This window comes from Leptonychotes weddellii, chromosome 10, assembly GCF_054177405.1.
Source record: "Leptonychotes weddellii isolate Sample4059 chromosome 10, ASM5417740v2, whole genome shotgun sequence".
Classification (NCBI taxonomy): domain Eukaryota; kingdom Metazoa; phylum Chordata; class Mammalia; order Carnivora; family Phocidae; genus Leptonychotes; species Leptonychotes weddellii.
Window position 1 is genome coordinate 1,435,086 of NC_138378.1, and position 18,083 is coordinate 1,453,168.

An 18,083-nucleotide genomic window follows, 5' to 3' on the forward strand; every position below is an offset into this window, starting at 1 on the left:
GGATGGTGGGGGCTGTGGGGTGGCCGGCGCCCTGGGACCCCTGCCAGCCGCTCACCCCGCCCCTCCCCCTACCTAGGCTGCCAGTGCCAGGGGGGCCACTGCGACGTGCACACGGGCCACTGCACCTGCCCCTCCGGGCTCAGTGGGGAGCGCTGTGACGCCTGCAGCCAACAGCACGAGGTGCTGGTGCCTGGCGGGTCCGGGGGCCATGGCGTCCACTGTGAAGGTGCGTCGCTGTGCCCTAGGCCTGCTCCTTCTGGGTGCACTTGGGGGCATGTGAGTCCCAGCCCTCATGACCTGGTGACCCCTCTGTTAATCTCCACTTCCAGAGACACCCTGCGACCTCAGCTCCCTCTCATGTTTCCCAGGGACCCCTGGGCTCCACGCTGACCTCACTCCCGCCTTCCAGTTCCCAAGTCCAGAACTCCCCAGCTGACCCCTACCGCCCCCGGACCCACCCCGAGCTTAAATACTGACCTCCTGGCACCTGCCCCATTCCCTACTGACTTCTTGATCTCCATGCTGACCTTTCAATTGATCCTGCAAAGGCCATGCTTACCTCTGACTCCCACTAACCTTGTCACCTCCAGCCTGGCTCAGTATTCCCGTGCCAACTCCATGACCCTTGGCCGACCCATCCCCACCGCGCTGACCCCGTGAGTCCTTCCCCAGCCCTGCACTGACCCCCTGTGCTGCCCGCAGTGTGTGACCACTGTGTGGTCCTGCTCCTGGACGACCTGGAGTGGGCTGGCGCCCTCCTCCCCGCCATCCGGGAGCTGCTGCGCAGCATCAACACCAGCTCCGTGGCCTGGGCCCGGCTGCACAGGCTGAACGCCTCCGTCGCCAACCTGCAGGTACCTCTCAGCCCGGCCCCCCCACACTGCTCTCTCGGGTTGCGGGCTCTCACCTTCCGTCCTCCCCAGAGGCAGCTCCAGAGCCCTCTGGGCCTCCGCCACGAGACGGTGCAGCAGCTGGAGACCCTGGAACAGCAGAGCTCAAGCCTCAGACAGGACGCACAGAGGCTGGACGGCCAGGCAGGACCCTGGGGATGTCTGCCCGGGAGGCCCCTCCCCAAAGCTCCCTGGGATGCTCCTCCCCTCCAAAGCCCCTTTCCCTGGGACCCTTCCCCTTCAGTAGACTGCAACCCCCAGAGGCCCCTCTCCCGGGGCCCCAGACTGTCCAGTGTCGCCCCTGATCCTCGGTTCAGGCTGTGGCCTGACACGATGCTGTGTCCACAGGCCACAAGAGCTCTCGCCGAGGCCGGCCGGCTGCTGGACAGCACTGAGGCCTCCCTGGGTCAGGCGCAGACGCTACTGGTGGCCATCAGGGCTGTGGACCGCATCCTGAGTGGTAGGGGCCAGCCCAGCTGGGCAGAGGATGGTGGGCAAACAGAATGGTGCTCAGGGTCGGGGCAGGGTTTGAAGAACCGGCAGGGTTTTGGCTGTGTAGACGTGGCTGAGTGAACAGCAGGGCAATGTGGGAGGCAGGAGAGGATGTGGTGTGGTCAGACGGGGCAGGTGGGCACTGAGGGGCATGCTGGTGCCCTCTTTGGGGATACCATGCCCCCCCTTGGAGGTGCCCTGCTCCATGGGAAAACTTGGTGGTGGATACCTGAATTACAAACAGACCTGTTGCCAAAAGAAGAGACTGGGGGGACGTGGCCCAGCCCAGGGGTCGGGGAGGAATGAAATTGCAGCTGAGTGCTGACCTGGAGCAGGGGCTGGCTGGGCCAGGTGGAGCAGATGGGCAGCGGGGTGTTGGGGTGGGGGCTGAGGAAGGTGAGAGGGTGGGGGCGAGGAGCTCAGGCAGCCGAGCAGCCGAGCGGAGCTGTGTCCTGGAGCCATCCGGGGCATTTCTGGGTTGTGTGCGGGCACTCTGAGCATGCTTGGGTGGGGTCTCGGGCGTGGGAGCTAGTGGGCAGAGGTCTGCTTGGGCAGCAGGCCGGCCCTGATTGCCCCCACCCTCCGCCGCATAGAGCTCGAGTCCCAGACGGACCACCTGTTCCCGGCCAACGCCTCGGCCCCGTCAGGGGAGCACGTGCGCCGGACACTGGCTGAGGTGGAGCGGCTGCTGGGGGAGATGCGGGCCCGAGACCTGGGTGCCCCGAGAGCAGCGGCTGAGGCCGAGCTGGACGCGGCCCAGAGACGTGAGTGGCTGAGATCAGCTTGAGATGCGGCAGACGGGGGCTGGGTGGGCACTGGGCGGGGACCCGGAGTTCCTGCCCGGACAACCATCCCCACTTGGGGTCTGGGCCAGTGCTGGCCCGTGTGCAGGAGCAGCTGAGCAGCCGCTGGGAGGGGAACCGGGCACTGGCCGCGCGCGCCCGGGACCAGCTGGCCCAGCACGAGGCTGGCCTCATGGACCTTCGAGGGGCCCTGAACCGGGCAGTGGGCACCACTCGGGAGGCTGAGGAGCTCAACAGCCGAAACCAGGAGCGCCTGGAGGACGCCCTGGTGAGGGGCCCTCCTCTCCTGCTCCCTTCCCCCGCTCCCCCCCACCCTGCGGCCCCTTGTCCCCACCGTGTCATACCTCTGCTCTTGTCACCCCCTTTCTTCCCCGTGGCCTTCAGCACCGGAAGCAGGAGCTGTCCAGGGACAATGCCACTCTGAGGGCCACTCTGCAGGCCGCCAGTGACACCCTGGCCCAGCTCTCTGGGCTCCTGCATGGTATGGACCAGGCCAGGGAGGTGAGTGCCGCCCCTCTTGGGGGCACCGAGGCAGGTTCCGATGGCGGTCTGCACGCAGCGCGCGGCTTCTGGGTTCCCAAATCAGGGGAGAGTGAGTAAGGGATCGGGTTGTGGGTCCCACTTACGCCCCCCACCTGTCCCCACCCAGGAGTATGAGCACCTTGCTGCCAACCTGGATGGGGCCCGGACACCCCTGCTGGAGAAGATGCGGGCCTTCTCCCCCGCAAGCAGCAAGGTGGAGTTGGTGGAGGCTGCGGAGGCCCACGCACAGCAGCTGGACCAGCTGGCCCTCAACCTGTCCAGGTGCGAGGCCTGCAGGGCGCCCCGGGGATGCAGCCGGGTCCTTGCTGGGACACAGCCAGTCGGGGAGGGCTCCTGGAGGAAGAGGCCATTGTCCCCACGAGGTCCTGGCCCAAATGGGGTGCAAGGGATAAGAAAGGCATGCCTGGCGGGCAGCAGGGCAGGGGCAAAGGGTCGGGGGCTGGAGGGGGCAGGCAGACTGGCCCGGCAGCTGTGACAGCAGGAGAGCCTGAGCTGTCTGGGCCCGGGCCCCCGACCACACATCCTGTGTCCCTCTCCTGCCCCCACACAGCATCATCCGTGGAGTCAACCAGGACCGCTTCATCCAGCGGGCCATCGAGGCCGCTAACGCCTACGGCAGCATTCTCCAAGCCGTGCAGGCCGCCGAGGGGGCTGCTGGTCAGGCGCTGCGGCAGGCGACCCACACGTGGGCGGTGAGGCCCTGGCCCTCCCCACAGCCCCAGGAGGAGCCCCTGCCTCCCTCCCCGCCCCACGACCCGACCCTGGTTCCCACCAGGCAGGTATGAACCGCATCCTGCCCCCATATCTGCAGATGGTGGTGCGGGGCGGCCTGGCATCCCGAGCCCAGGACCTGTTGACCAACAGCAGTGCCCTGGCAGAGGCCACCATCAGGGGGCAGCAGAGGCTGGGCCGCGGTGAATGCTGGGGAGCCCTATGTCCGGTCCCATGGGGGGCGGTGGATGGGACCGGTGGTCGTAGGTGATGGTGGGAGGGAGGGTGATGGCTGCCCTGTGTGGGAGTCCTGCTTACCACCGGCTCGGCATGTTGCCCTGGGGACTATGGGGGCGCTGGGAAGGGGTTCCTCGTACTGTCCCGATGGGAGCCAGGTGGATGAGAAAGGGCAAAGGGCACACGCTCTGCTGCTAGACCCTCAGGGTGCTGGCGGCCCCCGGGCAGTGGCCTGGCTCTCCTGAGCTTCCCTTGTGTGACCTTTGGAACGGAGATAATTACATCTGCGGGGGGGCCGGTGCCTCCCCAAGCTGAGGGCCCTCGGGTCTGGATGTCTCCGTCTGTGTGCACGTTGGCCTTGTCCCCTCCTGGTGAGGTGGGCCGAGGTGGGCTGTACCTGCACGCTGGGAGTGAGGCTGCCTTCCCCCGCAGTGCGGGCTACCCTCCAGGGCACTGGGACCCAGCTCCGAGATGCCCAGGCCAAGAAGGAGCAGCTGGTGGCCCGAGTCCAGGAGGTACAGGCCATGCTGGCCATGGACACCGGTAGGTTGCTCCTCGCCCCTGCCCTGGCCCTCTGCTTATCCCAAGGTGGACAGCACCCCCCCATGGGCAGGGTGCCAGCTGGGGCTCTCCAGTGGGCACTTGGGGGGGGGGTGTGTTTACACCCATGGTGTCCAGAGCGCTGGGCAGGAAGCCACACAAAATAGTTCTAAGGAGCAGGTGAAAGTGGGAAGGGAACAGGAAGTGCTTTGGAGAGAAATAGAAGTGGGTTTGGGGGAGCACAGGGAGTGTGCAGCAGGGACATTTCATCCCCCAAAGTTGGGGGCACGGGCCTGCTCGGGCTCCCAGGAAGGACATCAAGAGAGGGGACAGTAGGTTGGAGGGCATGAGGTGGAGGTGGGAGCGCGGAGGCCAGTGTGGCTGGAGCCAAGGACCCGGGGAAGGCCTCTGGGCAAGGGGTGGTGCGCCTGACGCAGGTCGATCTGTGCAGCCGCCAACTTGGGTAGAAGGTCCCAGCAAGCTCGGACCTGGGGGCTGTGGAGGTTCAGGCAGGGCGCTGGGACAGATGATGGTGGCCGTGGGGGGCCGGGGCTGAGCTGACGGGTGTCGGGGTGACCAGGCTGTGGTCTGAGAGGCTGGCACAGGGAGCTGTCCGGGCAGGACACACACGTGGTGTTCCTGCTGCTTGTGGTTCCCGGGAGATCGGTGGGGGCTGGGCCCCCTGTTGCTGGACCTTGTTAAGGTGGGGCTGGTGGTCCCCCCCCCGCCCACTGCAGAGGGGAGGTGAAGCCAGGACGGTCCTTGCCCGTGTCCCTCTGAGCTTGCCTGTACATTGCCCGCCACAGACGAGACAAGCAAGAAGATTGCTCACGCCAAAGCTGTGGCCGCCGAAGCCCAGGACACGGCCGCCCGCGTGCAGTCGCGGATTCAGGACATGCAGAAACACCTGGAACAGTGGCAGGGCCAGTACGGAGGCCTGCGGAGCCAGGACCTGGGCCAGGTGGTACTCGACGCGGGCCGCTCAGGTGGGCCCCGGGATCCCCTGATGCGGGGGTGGGGGGTGGCCAGGGACTGGGTGAGGCCAGGCTGTCCGGGTCACACCCTCTGCTCCCTGCAGTGTCCACCCTGGAGAAGACGCTGCCGCAGCTGCTAGCCAAGCTGAGCCTCCTGGAAAACCGTGGCACGCACAACGCCAGCCTGGCCTTGTCCGCCAGCATTGGCCGCGTGCGGGAGCTCATCGCCCAGGCCCGCGGAGCTGCCAGCAAGGTGAGAGCAAGCGCCAGGGCACAGTCGCCTCTGGAAGACCAGGCAGCAGACACTGCTGAGCCACGCGCCCCCCCGTCCACAGGTCAAGGTGTCCATGAAGTTCAATGGGCGCTCAGGGGTGCAGCTGCGTGCCCCGCGGGACCTCTCCGACCTCGCCGCCTACACTGCTCTCAAGTTCTACCTCCAGAGTCCAGAGCCGGAGTCTGGCCAGGTCCCCGGGGATCGCTTTGTGCTCTACATGGGCAGCCGCCAGGTACCAGGCGGGCAGGACGGGCACGGCGGGCTGGGCGAGGCCGGGCACTAGCTGGGAGCCGGCAGGCGGGGCTGGGTCCCCGTCCCGCTGAGTCTCCTGTCGCCGCAGGCTGTCGGGGACTACATGGGCGTGGCTCTGCGGAACCAGAAGGTGCACTGGGTGTACCACCTGGGGGAGGCGGGCCTCGCAGCCCTCAGCGTCGACGAAGACATCGGGGAGCAGTTCGCAGCAGTCAGCATTGACAGGTGTGTGGCCCGGCCCCCTGTGCTCCCCTCACCGCCTGGCGGGGTCCACTCCTCACCCCCCCTCTGCCTTCAGGACCCTCCAGTTTGGTCACATGTCTGTCACGGTGGAGAAGCAGATGCTCCATGAGACCAAGGGCGACACAGTGGCCCCTGGGGCCGAGGGGCTGCTCAGTTTGCGGCCTGACGACTTTGTCTTCTATGTGGGGGGCTACCCCAGCCACTTCACGGTGAGCCTGGCCTGGTGGGGGGCGGCCCGGCACTCCTGTCCCAGCAAGTCCTGCTCCATGTCCGGCTGCACACTGAGCGCCCTCCCTTGGGTCTGCCTGGGGGCGAGGAGCCCTGACTGTGCCCCCTGCCCACAGCCCCCTGAGCCCCTCCGCTTCCCTGGCTACCTGGGCTGCATTGAGATGGACACGCTCAACGAGGAGGTGCTCAGCGTCTATAACTTCGAGGAGACCTTCCAGCTGGACACAGCCGTGGACAGGCCTTGTGCCCGGTACGTGCAGCCAGGGCCCGGCCCTCATCCCGCTGCGGCCGGCTCTCGGCTGACTCCTGTGACCTCTGACCTGTAGCTCCAAGTCGACCGGGGACCCGTGGCTCACAGATGGCTCCCACCTGGACGGCTCCGGCTTCGCGCGCATCAGCGTGGAGAGTCAGATCGGCATGACCAAACGCTTCGAGCAGGAGATACGGCTTGTGTCCTCCAACGGGATCATCTTCTTCATGCGGCACCAGGCACGCGGGCTGCCCGGCCCCAGCGCACGTCGCCCCCTCCGCTCCCCACCGCGTACTGACCCTGCCCCTCCCCCCAGGACCAGTTCCTGTGCCTGGCCGTGCAGAAGGGCAGCCTCCTCCTCCTCTACGACTTTGGCGCAGGCCTGATGCGGGCCAAGCCGCAGCACGAGGACATGCAGAAGCTGCTGACCATGACCACGGCCAGCAAGGCAGTAAGGCTGGGCTCGGGGGAGGGCTCGGGGGCTCCGGGAGGACCTGCAGGACCCACGGCGCACCCTAAAGCCCTGGCCCGTGGGCACCCTGCAGATCCAGGTGTTCCTGCTGGGGGGTAATCGCGGCCGTGTGAGCCGCGTGCTGGTGCGCGTGGAGAGGAACAACGTGTTCAGCGTGGACCACAGCAGCTCGCTGGAGCTGGCCGACGCCTACTACCTGGGGGGCGTGCCGCCCGACCAGCTGCCCCCGAGGTGAGCGGGCAGCCGGGGCGCGGCCGGGGGGCAGCCGGGGGGCGGCTGGGGTCTCGAAGGCGGCGGCGGCCTCATGCTCATCCCCTGCAGCCTGCAGCAGCTCTTCCCCTCCGGAGGCTCAATCCGCGGCTGCATCAAGGGCATCAAGGCTCAGGGCAAGTACGTGGATCTCAAGAGGCTGAACACGACGGGCATCAGCTCGGGCTGCACTGCTGACCTGCTGGTGAGCCCACTCCCACCCTGGCCGGCAGCACCCCCTCCAGGCCTGTGCCGCGGGCCCTCATGGTCCCCCTCCTGCAGGTGGGACGGGCCATGACTTTCCACGGCGACGGCTACCTGTCCCTGGAGCTCCCTGATGTCCCCCCCGTCTCGGGCCACATCTACTCCGGCTTCGGCTTCCGCAGCACCCAGGACGCTGGTCTGCTCTACCACAAAGCGTTCCTGGTGCGTGCGCCCCCACTCCCAGCAGCGGCCACGTGGGGCTCGGGGGGCTGGGGGGCGGGAGTCCGGGCCCCGGCCCGGTCTGCTGACCTGGCCACTGTCCCCAGGATGGGCCATACCAGGTGTCCCTGCAGCAGGGCCGTGTGACACTGCAGCTGCTGAGGACAGAGGTGAAGACTCGAGGGAGCTTTGCCGACGGCGTCCCCCATTATGTGGCTTTCTACAGCAACGACACAGGGTGAGCCTGGCCCACCGGGCCTCTGGCAGCGGTGTCCAGGGACAGGAAGGCGGCAGTGCGGTGGGCGGATGGGGCAGGGCGGGGGAAACACTGCTCCTCCCTGCAGGGTCTGGCTCTATGTGGACGACCAGCTTCAGCAGATGAAGCCCCACCAGGGGCCGCCCCCCAGGCCCCAGCCTCAGGAGTCCCAGAATCTCTTCTTAGGAGGTTTGTCCAAGACTGGCGACTACTTCAACTTCAAGGGCTGCATCAGCAACGTATTCGTGATGCGGTGAGCTGCGGGTGGGGGGCGCAGGGGGGCGTGGGGGCCAGTGCCCACCCCCCACCCCTCCAGTGCTGACCGCGCCATCCTCCTCAGGCCTGTGGGGCCGCAACGTGTATTCGACCTGCAGCAGGACTGGAAGAAAGTCAACGTGAGCTCAGGCTGTGCCCCCACCCCGCGCACCCAGACCCCAGGGCAGGCACCTCGAGGACTGAGGGCCGCAGCGGCGCGGAAGGTGGGGCACCCGGAGGCTGGTGTGCGGGCAGGGGGGGTGGTCGGTCAGAAGGCGGTCCCACGCATTCCTGCTTCCGATCTGGTCCCCTCAGCCCGGCCGACGCAGCCGCCAGCCCCCCCCGGACCCTGCCTGCACACCACCCTGGCCTCCCAGGACCATCCAAGATGCCTACCAGTTTGGGGGCCCCCTGTCCAGTTACTTGGAGTTTGCCCACATCCCGGCACCCCCCGGGAACTGGTAAGGCTGGGCCGGGTGGGGAGGGTGCGGAGGGGCCGCCCAGGCTGACGGCCTTGCTTGGCTTCCAGGTCCCACCTCTCGATGCTGGTCCGCCCTCGCACCCCACGAGGACTCCTGCTGCTCGCTGCCCCCCTCACGGCCAGCAGCCCTTCTCTGCTTCTCCTCCTGAGCCACGGACACTTTGTTGCCCAGACAGAGGGCCCTGGGCCCCAGCTCCGTGTCCAGAGCCGCCAGCGTTCACGGGCTGGCCGGTGGCACATGGTGAGAGAAGCTGAGGAGGGGACACGGGCCGGGTCCTGGGAGCTCCCACTCTGACGTGCCCCCTCCTGCCCCCAGGTGTCTGTGCGGTGGGGAAAGACTCGGATCCAGCTGGCGACAGATGGGGTCTGGGCCCAGGACCAGGAGGGGCCCGGCCAGCAGCACCAGGGGGCAGGGAGCCCCCGGCCCCAGATTCTCTTTGTGGGGGGCCTCCCTGCCAGTGGCTTCAGCCCGAGGCTCCCAGTGAGAACCCCTTCCATCTACCCCCGCAACCCTAAACCACCTCGCTCCGCACCCCGCCCCCTGCTCTCACTTCCACCCCCCTCCCCGGCTGAACGGCCCTCCCCAGCCCCGGGACCTTGCCCCACACCAGCCCATCTGTGTCCCCGCAGGTGGCCACCGGCAGGTCTGGCTTCAGTGGCTGTGTGAGGAGACTGAGGCTGGACGGGCGGCCCCTGGGGGCCCCGACACGGGTGGTGGGGGTCACGCCGTGCTTCTCAGGCCCCCTGGAGAAGGGCCTGTTCTTCGCAGACAGCGGGGGTGTGGTCACCCTAGGTCTGTAGGGCGTGGGTGTGCCCCTGGCCCAATGGGGCAGGAGCGGGGCTCCAGAAGGGGGGAGCCCGGGCAGCCCTGCCCCTCCTCACAGCCCCCTTCTCACAGACACCGCGGGGGCCGTGCTGCCTCACGCGGCCCTGGAGCTGGAGGTACGGCCTCGGACGGCCACCGGCCTCATCTTCCACCTGGGCCGGGTCCAGGCACCGCCCTACCTGCAGCTGCAGGTGCGGGCCGAGCAGGTGAGCCATGGGAGAGGGGGCTACGGCCGCAGCGGGGGATTGGGGTTCGCAAGGCCGTCCTGACCTCCCCCCACTCCCCCGCCCCCAGGTCCTGCTGCGGGCGGATGATGGTGCAGGGGAGTTCTCCACGTGGGTGATGTGCCCGGCGGCCTTGTGTGACGGCCAGTGGCACCGACTGGCGGGTAAGCTGGCCCCACCCCCATCCCTGCTTTTCTGCTGAGTACAGCACCCAGGAGGGAACAGTGGTGAGCCCCCCCAGGCAGGCTGCATGGCAAACAGCCCCTGGCCCCGCCCCCCCGTCACAAGGACCCTGTGCCCACAGTGACCAGAAGCGGGAACGTGCTCCAGCTGGAGGTGGACGCACGGAGCAACCAGACCCTGGGCCCTGCGCTGGTGGCCTCCATGGCCACCGCCCAAGCACCTCTGCACCTCGGGGGCCTGCCTAGTGAGTGCAGCCTTAGCCTGGGGTGGGAGTTGCCCCTCCAGGACCAGGCATCGGGTCACCCCACTCTCACCCCACCCTCCCGTGATGGGGCAGCCAGGGAGACTGAGGCGTGGCAGGAGGGGGGGCAGTGGGCCGCTGGCCTCTGCTCTGACCTGTCTCCCCATCTTCCCCTACTCCCCTAGAGCCCACGAACACACAGGCTAGGCCTCTAGCCTATCGCGGCTGCATGAGGAATCTGATGCTGAACGGGTCCCCCGTCACCTGGTCTCGCTCTGTGGGCATCCAGGGGGCAGTGGGGGCCAGCGGCTGCCCAGCCACCTAGCAAGCTGCCCCTCCAGCAGCCACGCAGGAGAGCCTTCGGGGGCCCCGGCCTGGCGTCCACAGGAGGGCCGCCCTGGGCAGGCAGGCTCCCACCTCTCAGAGCCTCCAGCCCCTGCAATTCAGCCCACTTCACATCAAGTCTATTTATTTGGACTCTAGATTCTAGGGGTGATGAATCTTTTTGAAAACGATTTAAGTTATACCGGACATTTTAAACTGGCGTTTTTAATACTGTTTATCTTTCAGCTTCATGATGAGATTTTCCCTCCACCAATTTTTCGTAACATCAGAAATCTGCCCTGCTTCTTAAAAATTAAAAAGTAGAGGTGCCTGGGTGGCTCAGTCCTTAGGCGTCTGCCTTCAGCTCAGGTCATGGTCCCAGGGTCCTGGGATCGAGCCCCGCATCAGGCACCCTGCTCAGAGAGGAGCCTGCTTCTCCCTCTCCCACTTCCCCTGCTTGTGTTCCCTCTCTCGCTGTGTCTATGTCAAATGAATAAATAAAATCTTAAAAAAAAAAAGTAACTTCTGTTTGAGTGTTGACTTCAAATGTGAAAGGAGGAGAGCAGTCGGTCAGAGGCAGATCTAGACCCTGGACATGCCCGTGGGGGGAACCACCTGCCCAGGGGGCTCCCCTCACACCGGCTCCCCTCCTGGGCACACAGGAAAACCAGAGGTGGCAGGTAAAAGACAAGACCTTTATTTCTCAGCAAGCTGGAACGGAGGTGAGGGCGTGTACCGCACCACAAGCCCCATCACTGAGGTCGCCAGCCGCAAATCCCGACCCCTTGGGGACACCAGTTAATTAATCTAAGCTCATGTCTTCCTCTTCGTCCTTCTTGTCCTTCCCGTCACCCTCCTGCTCGGATCTGGCACTGTTCTGCATAGCTTTGGCAAATGCTTCCACATCTAAAATGCATTTAAAAACACGAGGTGACCTTTCTAGACCCTGGCCTGGAACTGCTGACCGGAGGGAACATAAAAATTTCTAGACTGAGGCCCAGGACCCCCGAGATGCCCCAGCCAGGCCAGCCAGCCCTATGATGTGCAAACTCTGCCTTCGCCACGCGGGGTGGGGAGGGTGGGGGTGGGGGGGCAGGCACTTACCGCCCTTGTTGGCGGCCTCCACGGCCTCTGCAGGCAGGCCAAACTGGCACATGAGGGGACCCAGCTGCCCAGAGGCCAAGGCCGCGCTGAACATGCCCAGGGCCTGCAAAGGAAAGCCAGACACTCCTGAGCACTCACTTGGCAAAGGCCCTGGGGGGGGGGGGGGGGAGGTGCCTGGGCCAGTCGCAGGTACAAGGACGCTTGGTGACAGGGAGCTACGTGGAAGGTAAGCCATGTCCCCTGCCACCAAGCACACAGCAGGGGGCACCCAGGCCACAGCATCTACCTGCTGGAACTGGGGCGAGGTCAGCGTGTTCTGGATCTCCTCTGCCGTCTGCGGCAGTGACTCCCCGGAGGGCAGGTAGGGCAGCAGGCGCTCCTGGACGTCCGCGTTGGCAAGGATAGGTGCCATGATCTCGGGCGTCAGAACACTGGCCAGGTCAACTAAGGCGTAAGCACACGGCCATCAGCGGCTGGAGGCCAGCCACAGATGCCCGAGCCATGACCTCACTGGGTGTGGTGAGGGAAGGGGGCAGCGGCTCAGCCCAGGGACATGCTTGGCCCCATGCCTTGGAAAGCCAGCAAGCGAGCAGGCAGGGGGCAGCAGGCACCTTCACCCCCCCAGCCTGGAGCCGAGCAGCATGTTACCTTGCTGGCCGCCTCCTGGCCCGGCCGGCACGTTCATAGTAGCTAGAATGCTCTGAAGGTCGCTCAGCTGGATGGGCTGGGTTGGGCTGGCTGCCGTGCTGGTTCCATTACCTGAACTGGGTGCGGGGCTCGGGCTGGTCACCGAGGCAGCTGCTGGAGCAGAGGGGGCTGGGGTGGCTCGGGTAGAAGAGGTGGTGGAGGACGGGGTGACGGCTGCCGACTGGCTCCGGGAGCTGGGAAGAGCGAGGGCAGCAATGGAGCGGCCAGGCACCCTAAAAGCGCCCACAGCAAGTCGTCCTGTGGCAGGGGTCCCTGAACTGCTGGGAATCCGTCTAGACCCCGAAAAGTACCCTCCCCAGGTGTCTTTTCCGTCCTTCCGCATCTCCTATGTCCAGTCTCCTTGAAGGTGGGGGACCCCTGGTGGCACCCAGGCATGGTGGGGCAGAGGACAAGGCTCACCTGGATGAAGAGCTGCTCGCTGGAGGCCCCCCACTCCCCAGTAAGCTGGCCAGGCCTGGCCCGGTCAGGGCCCCCAGCCCACCTGCAAGAAGACATGAGCTCAGACGCCATGCTCTCCGGAAGAGCCCACCTCACCGCCAGACATCCCGTGCTAACACCAAGGGACAAGCAGGGAGAAGTGGTGACCACAGTGGGCTGGGGTGCCGGAGTAGCGATGGCTCAGAGTGTAGCGTTCTGGAAGCTTATTCCGCAAGTCAGATCGTTTCTGTCTCCCGTTCCACTAACAACACACTTAGGTCCAAGGTAACACGCAGTCCAAACCTGGCAGAGTAGCAAGTGTTTCCCTGCCGCCCAAGAAACACACCGATCCCAGCCCAACAGAAGGCGGCAGCGGGCAGGCCCACCAGAGGGGAACCAGAGCAGAGGGCCCCAGGCAGGAGCCCCGCTCCCAGGCCAGCTGTGCTCCCCTCGAGTACAGAGCTGGGTCCTCACCATGGACCAGCTCCCAGCTCAAACCACAGAGCATGCGGCCCTTCCCAGGGAAGCTGGCACAGGGAACACACGTTCACAGATGTCACTGAGAGCCAATGAGAAGGAAAAACTCAAATCCCAAAGCAACCGTGACTGAAGGTTGTCCACTCCTAACACAGGGGTTACCCAGTCCTCCGAGGCCAGCAGGTCCGATGAGCTGCATGAGCTGGCTGTGGCTCATGTTCCCCAGCAGGCTCTGCAAGCCGCCCTCGCCTGTAAGACAGAAGGGGTCAGACTTGGGGCTGCCGGGTCCCCGGGTCGACACCCACGGGGCCATGGGGAGGCTGGGGGCCTTGGGCTGAGATAGCACGCACCGTGATCCCTCCCTTGGGCTTTCCCGGCACTGTACAGAAGCGCCTGGAAGGAGCCAACAGGGCGGAGCTCAGATAGTTTTATCACCAGAAGCTGGGCGGAGGCTTGCACTTGGAACTAAGAGGCTTCTGACTTGAAAGCCTCCATTTCTACTTAAAAACAACCGGCCCGGGGGGCGCCTGGGTGGCTCAGTGGGTTGAGTGTCTGCCTTCAGCTCAGGTCATGATCTCAGGGTCCTGGGATCGAGCCCCTCGTCGGGCTCACTACTCAGCGGGGAGCCTGCTTCTCCCTCTTCCTCTGTCCCTCCCACCTGCACATGCTCTTTTATTAAAAAAATGAAATAAAAACCAAAACCAAAACCAAAAACCACCAGGCTGCATCATCAGGAATACACGTCACTGACATCCACTGACATGCCAACACGTTCTGGAAGGTGACCATTACCGCCCAGTGCAGAGAGCTCATGGCCTCCACTCCCGCTTGCCCCCAGCGCTCCAGGCATCGGAGGATTGTTCAGATACTCGTTGACCTTCCGGCAATGCTCCTCGTCCTGGTCTGTCTTGGGCTCCTGTGGGGGGAGGACAGGACCACAGCTGCAACGGAGCGGCCCGCTGCCAGTGACATGGCTTACAGACGAGAGGGTCGACAGGTGCAGGTACCAATCCACAGCCACGCAGCACTGAGGAGAGAACCCAGCAGGGCCTAAAGGAACAGCAGCCCGTTGAGATCGCTGTGCTGCGGCAATGTTCGTTTTGAGGGCGGGAAGACTAAAGCACCGAGGGCGCCCAGTCTGCACCCAGCGACGCCTTCCGACCCTCCAGAATTTCGTGCTTTCCACAACAGTCTAAACACCCCGATGCCTTCCTGTGACCCGTGTAACAGTACAAGAACCCTTCTATCACACCACCGCCCACGAACCAGCCCCAGCCCGCGGCCCTTCAGGGTTAGGTGGAAACTCAAGAAAGCACCTGGCAGGCACTCGACACCAGCACCTCGGGGTGTAGGGCGTCACCAGGCAGCACTGTCCCGTCAGTGCCCCCAGAACTACGAGACGAAGCACCCATGACTGAGGAGGCACTGTGGGTCTGCTGGGGGGCCAGGGACAAAGAAGGGGGACAAGACAGAGTTCCCCACCCCCAGGGTGGAGGGCAGCAGGGCAGAGAAGCAAAATCAGGTAAGGTAGTGCTGATGAAAACTTCCCTGGCAAAACCATGCAGAAACAAGCTCAGGCCCCCCGCCCCCGTCTGTGTTTGCAAATGAAGTTTCGTTGCAACGCGCCGCACCCGTCCATTTACTCCTTGCCCACATGCCTCTCACGCTACGTGGGCAGAGGCAAGTGTCTGCAGCACAGCCTATCTGGCCCCCAGAGAGAAACCTCTGCCTTGTTCTAGAACATGCTAGGGGAAGGGCAGCGGGGTCAACCTCTGGGGAAGGAAAGTGGCAACATCTGTCAGAACTGTAAATGCCCCCGTATACCCACTTCTAACAAGTCTACTTCTCGATTTTAACAGAACCCCCCCACCCCCACCCTTACGGAAAATAGCCTCGGCGTAGAGTCACTCTTTAACCCACTGCCAGCAACAAAACGGGGATGGAAACAAGCCCAATGGCCGACACGTGGGAGAAGGAGAGACGGCTGTTAAACTCAACGGAATAGTGACTGCAGCTGTGGGCGCCAGAGTGCCCTGGTGCACTGACCCCCAAAGACCCCCAAAGCACGCAACTAGGGAAGGCAGGGCTGAGAAAAGCTTGGGAGAAAACACTCCATTTTTGTAAAAAACACAGCAAGGAGAACACACATAGTCACCCCTGCTTCCGCTCTGGGGTGCTCATGGCAGGGGGAGTGGGGGCACGCACTGCGAGACAAGCAAACCAGAGGCTATGCACCTGTCAATGCAGCAACACTGGGGCCGAGTCCAGAAACCACTCTTGGTCTGCCAGGGATTCCGATCTTGCATGGGCACCCGGAGCCCAACCACAAACGTCTGGACTCTGGAAGAGGCCCCTTGCTCCAGTGCCCCCCACCTACCACCCCCACAAGAAGACACACCGGAATTTTTAGGGTCCGTGACAATCACGTTCAGTCAGCATCAGCCGTTTCGTGAAAGTGAATTCTACGGTCCAGTGAGCAAGTTTCTAACCTGATTCTATGACAGAGAAACATATATTGAAAACAAAACCTTCTACATACCTGCATCCAAAAGAAGAGCCGTTTGGACCCTGCCTTGAACTTGAGCACATAGACCCTCCCACTGGGGCACTGCGGCACGCGCTTGAACTCACAGTCGTCAGGAAAGATGATCAAGTCCTTCCAAGAGCCACAGAAGAGGAGAGAGTTAGCTTCACAGAAACACACTGCTGATCCCACAGCCTCCCAGAGAAACACGCTGGCTCCTACGTCTGCGTGGGGGCGGGAGGAGGGGGTACAGGATGCAGACACAATCAAGTCACCAAGGCCCCTCACCAGCAGGGTCTCCACCGGGTGGAGAAGCCAGGGTCAGAGGCACCCCACCAAGGGCATGAGGGCCAGGAGAGGGGCTCGGTCCGCAACAAGGAAGGTGGGCTTGCAGCTTTTCAAGGATTTTTAAGAAAGACATCTTGGGAATGATGCTCCAAAACGAGTTAAAAGGTCGTTCTGCACTGCTCTCAACAAAGAACAAGTTAGTCTGAAGGACAAAGAATGCTAAATAGAGCAGCTGCTCAGAAGGAGCTGGTAACAGGTCAGCATTCACACGCGGCACACTTCTGGGCATCTAATCTTCAGAGTGTAACGCACAGACCACGATGGAAGGACTCTACAGAATCCTTGAGACTCAGAACATGCACGAGCAAAGCATAACAGCTGATGTGGGCACCAAAGCAGCAGCGCCCTCGAATCCCAGCAACGCACTCCGAGTGTAAAACAGCTGCTGTATGTCCCGAATGCAGCGAAGGCAGCTCCACGCGCTCCTGTCCCGAGGATGAGGCACGCTCCCTAAGACCAGACTCAGGGTAACAGACACTTACATCTTCCACGTTCCCAGACGTCCTGTCTTTCCAGCAGAAGTGAATGAGGGAGTCATCCGTCTGCTGAATGTACACGAGCCCTTTCCGTTTATCTGGGGTGACAGTAGTTCCTTTTAATGACATTTTTCCTGCACGAAACTCCACCAAATACTTGTTGGAGGACCCACGGGAGCCTGGCACCAGGCTTGGAAAGAGAGCGCCTGAAGTCGTCATCCTGGAAGAGGGGCCAGCATGCAAACCCGGTCAAAGCAGGGCCGCCCCGCCGGCCACCTCCGGGCGGGGAGGAAGGGAGCCCGGGAAGCTGTCGTCGCGGAGCCCGGCCACAGCGCCCGACGGCACCTGAGCCCGCGGAGCCAGGTGCCGGGGCGACGCCGCCGCCGCTTCTCGGCTTTCCCGGAGCATGACACTCACCGCCCCGCTGCGGGTGGCCCCCCCATCCCCCCCGCGGCACTCGGGTTTTCTACGGCCTGGGGCCCCCAACAAGTTGACAAACTTGAGCTGGGCGGGAGTGAAGCCGTCAGCCGGCTTCTGCGGGGCCCGCCCCCTAGACCGCAGCGCGGCGGCTGGGCGCCCGGGCAGGGGAAAAGCGCTGCGGGGCAGCGGGGCCGGCTCCGCGGCCGGGGGGCGCGCCGCCCTACGCCGCCCCCGCCGATGCACCCCGCGTGGGGCCGCACCCCTAGCTCCGGCCCCCGGGCGTCGCGCTGGGCGGACGGGCCCACCCGGCCGCGGCGGGCTCGAGAGCCCGAGGCCCCCCAGAGCCGCCGCCCCGCGCACGGGCCCCCCCACCCGGGCTCGCCGGCCGCCCCCCACGAACACACACCCGGGCGGCTCAGGCACCCCGACGGCGCAGACCCCGCCCCCGCAGCCGTCCCCGCCCCCGGCGACCCCCGCACCTGGCCCGCGCCGCGACTCGGCCGAGAGGCGCCGTCCGGGATCGCTCTTCCTCCTCAGCGCCTGCCGGGCCCCGCCGGAAGTCCCCTCTCGCTCCGCCCCTCCCGCCGCTCTCGCCGCCTATTGGGCCGTATTAGGGGAGGGGTCGATGCCGAGCCGCCAGCGATTGGAAGAGACAGCCGTCCATCGGCCCGCCCCGGCCCGCCCCGCGCCCGCGCTCCCTTCCGGCGGAAGCGCGGGAGGGCGGTGCGCGGGCCAGAGCGGCTCCTATTGTTGCTGTGTCATAGGGGCGCGGCGGCGGCCCCTGGCGGCGGCGCCCGGAACAGCGTGGTGGGCGACCACCGAGTGGTGGGCGTTGGAGCCCGCATCCCCACCGTCGCCGGAGAGCGGGGGCACCTGCGGGGCGGGAAGGGGCGTCTCAGGTTCACGGCTAGGGCGACACGCCAGGTCCCAAGACGTGCGGGAAACAGCCCCCGGGTAGGGGATCTTAGGACGCTGGGGCTGGGGAGGGCCGACTTCGCGACCTCAGGGGTAGGTCACCGAATCACAGCCGTGTACTCCCGCGCGTGGGCGCAGCGCCGGAGACACCGGCCGTGGCCGTCTGGGGAGCGACAGAAGTGCCGTGTTGCCTCCCTGTTCCCCCCCATGACAGCGCTGGCATGGCTGCCCCCCATTCTCCCCAGGGGGGTGTGTCTCCCTACTCCCCCATTCTCCTCTCGGGGTCCCCCTATTCCCCCCATTCTCCCCGGGGGGTGTGTCTC

The 18,083-nt window shown here is 64.9% G+C and overlaps 2 protein-coding genes across 5 annotated transcripts in view; one reads left to right on the top strand and one right to left on the bottom strand.

Annotated features, from left to right (window-relative positions):
* LAMA5 (laminin subunit alpha 5) overlaps nt 1-10,893 on the top strand; it is a 51,010-nt gene extending 40,117 nt beyond the window's left edge. For both annotated transcript variants that reach the window (XM_081832468.1, XM_081832469.1), the window contains 33 exons: nt 77-226; nt 703-854; nt 924-1,034; nt 1,239-1,350; nt 1,976-2,146; nt 2,257-2,453; nt 2,570-2,686; nt 2,835-2,989; nt 3,279-3,420; nt 3,540-3,642; nt 4,109-4,219; nt 5,023-5,202; nt 5,295-5,443; nt 5,526-5,696; nt 5,805-5,941; nt 6,015-6,168; nt 6,304-6,437; nt 6,514-6,676; nt 6,754-6,888; nt 6,983-7,140; nt 7,231-7,363; nt 7,441-7,584; nt 7,689-7,819; nt 7,926-8,090; nt 8,178-8,316; nt 8,408-8,553; nt 8,622-8,814; nt 8,890-9,054; nt 9,204-9,366; nt 9,472-9,605; nt 9,694-9,787; nt 9,928-10,050; nt 10,233-10,893. In XM_081832468.1, the coding sequence (XP_081688594.1) occupies nt 77-226; nt 703-854; nt 924-1,034; nt 1,239-1,350; nt 1,976-2,146; nt 2,257-2,453; nt 2,570-2,686; nt 2,835-2,989; nt 3,279-3,420; nt 3,540-3,642; nt 4,109-4,219; nt 5,023-5,202; nt 5,295-5,443; nt 5,526-5,696; nt 5,805-5,941; nt 6,015-6,168; nt 6,304-6,437; nt 6,514-6,676; nt 6,754-6,888; nt 6,983-7,140; nt 7,231-7,363; nt 7,441-7,584; nt 7,689-7,819; nt 7,926-8,090; nt 8,178-8,316; nt 8,408-8,553; nt 8,622-8,814; nt 8,890-9,054; nt 9,204-9,366; nt 9,472-9,605; nt 9,694-9,787; nt 9,928-10,050; nt 10,233-10,372 (4,772 nt within the window). In that variant the 3' untranslated portion in view covers nt 10,373-10,893. The remainder of the gene's footprint in view (nt 1-76; nt 227-702; nt 855-923; nt 1,035-1,238; nt 1,351-1,975; nt 2,147-2,256; nt 2,454-2,569; nt 2,687-2,834; nt 2,990-3,278; nt 3,421-3,539; nt 3,643-4,108; nt 4,220-5,022; nt 5,203-5,294; nt 5,444-5,525; nt 5,697-5,804; nt 5,942-6,014; nt 6,169-6,303; nt 6,438-6,513; nt 6,677-6,753; nt 6,889-6,982; nt 7,141-7,230; nt 7,364-7,440; nt 7,585-7,688; nt 7,820-7,925; nt 8,091-8,177; nt 8,317-8,407; nt 8,554-8,621; nt 8,815-8,889; nt 9,055-9,203; nt 9,367-9,471; nt 9,606-9,693; nt 9,788-9,927; nt 10,051-10,232) is intronic.
* Nucleotides 10,894-11,047: 154 nt separating this feature from the next.
* Nucleotides 11,048-17,456, bottom strand: ADRM1 (ADRM1 26S proteasome ubiquitin receptor). Of its 3 annotated transcripts, none has more exons than XM_081832470.1 (10): nt 17,325-17,456; nt 16,432-16,645; nt 15,617-15,733; nt 13,870-13,993; nt 13,240-13,326; nt 12,583-12,664; nt 12,235-12,356; nt 11,762-11,919; nt 11,476-11,578; nt 11,048-11,277 (listed from the first exon to the last, which is right to left on the bottom strand). In XM_081832470.1, the coding sequence occupies exons 2-10, from the start codon at nt 16,642-16,644 to the stop codon at nt 11,174-11,176; spliced, it is 1,110 nt and encodes a 369-aa protein (XP_081688596.1). In that variant the 5' UTR covers nt 16,645; nt 17,325-17,456; the 3' UTR covers nt 11,048-11,173. The 3 variants fall into 3 exon arrangements, with proteins under 3 accessions (XP_081688596.1, XP_081688598.1, XP_081688597.1); XM_081832472.1 differs by having other exon boundaries at nt 12,124-12,356; nt 17,325-17,445; XM_081832471.1 differs by lacking the exon at nt 11,762-11,919 and having other exon boundaries at nt 12,124-12,356.
* Between the last annotated feature and the right edge of the window lie 627 nt (nt 17,457-18,083).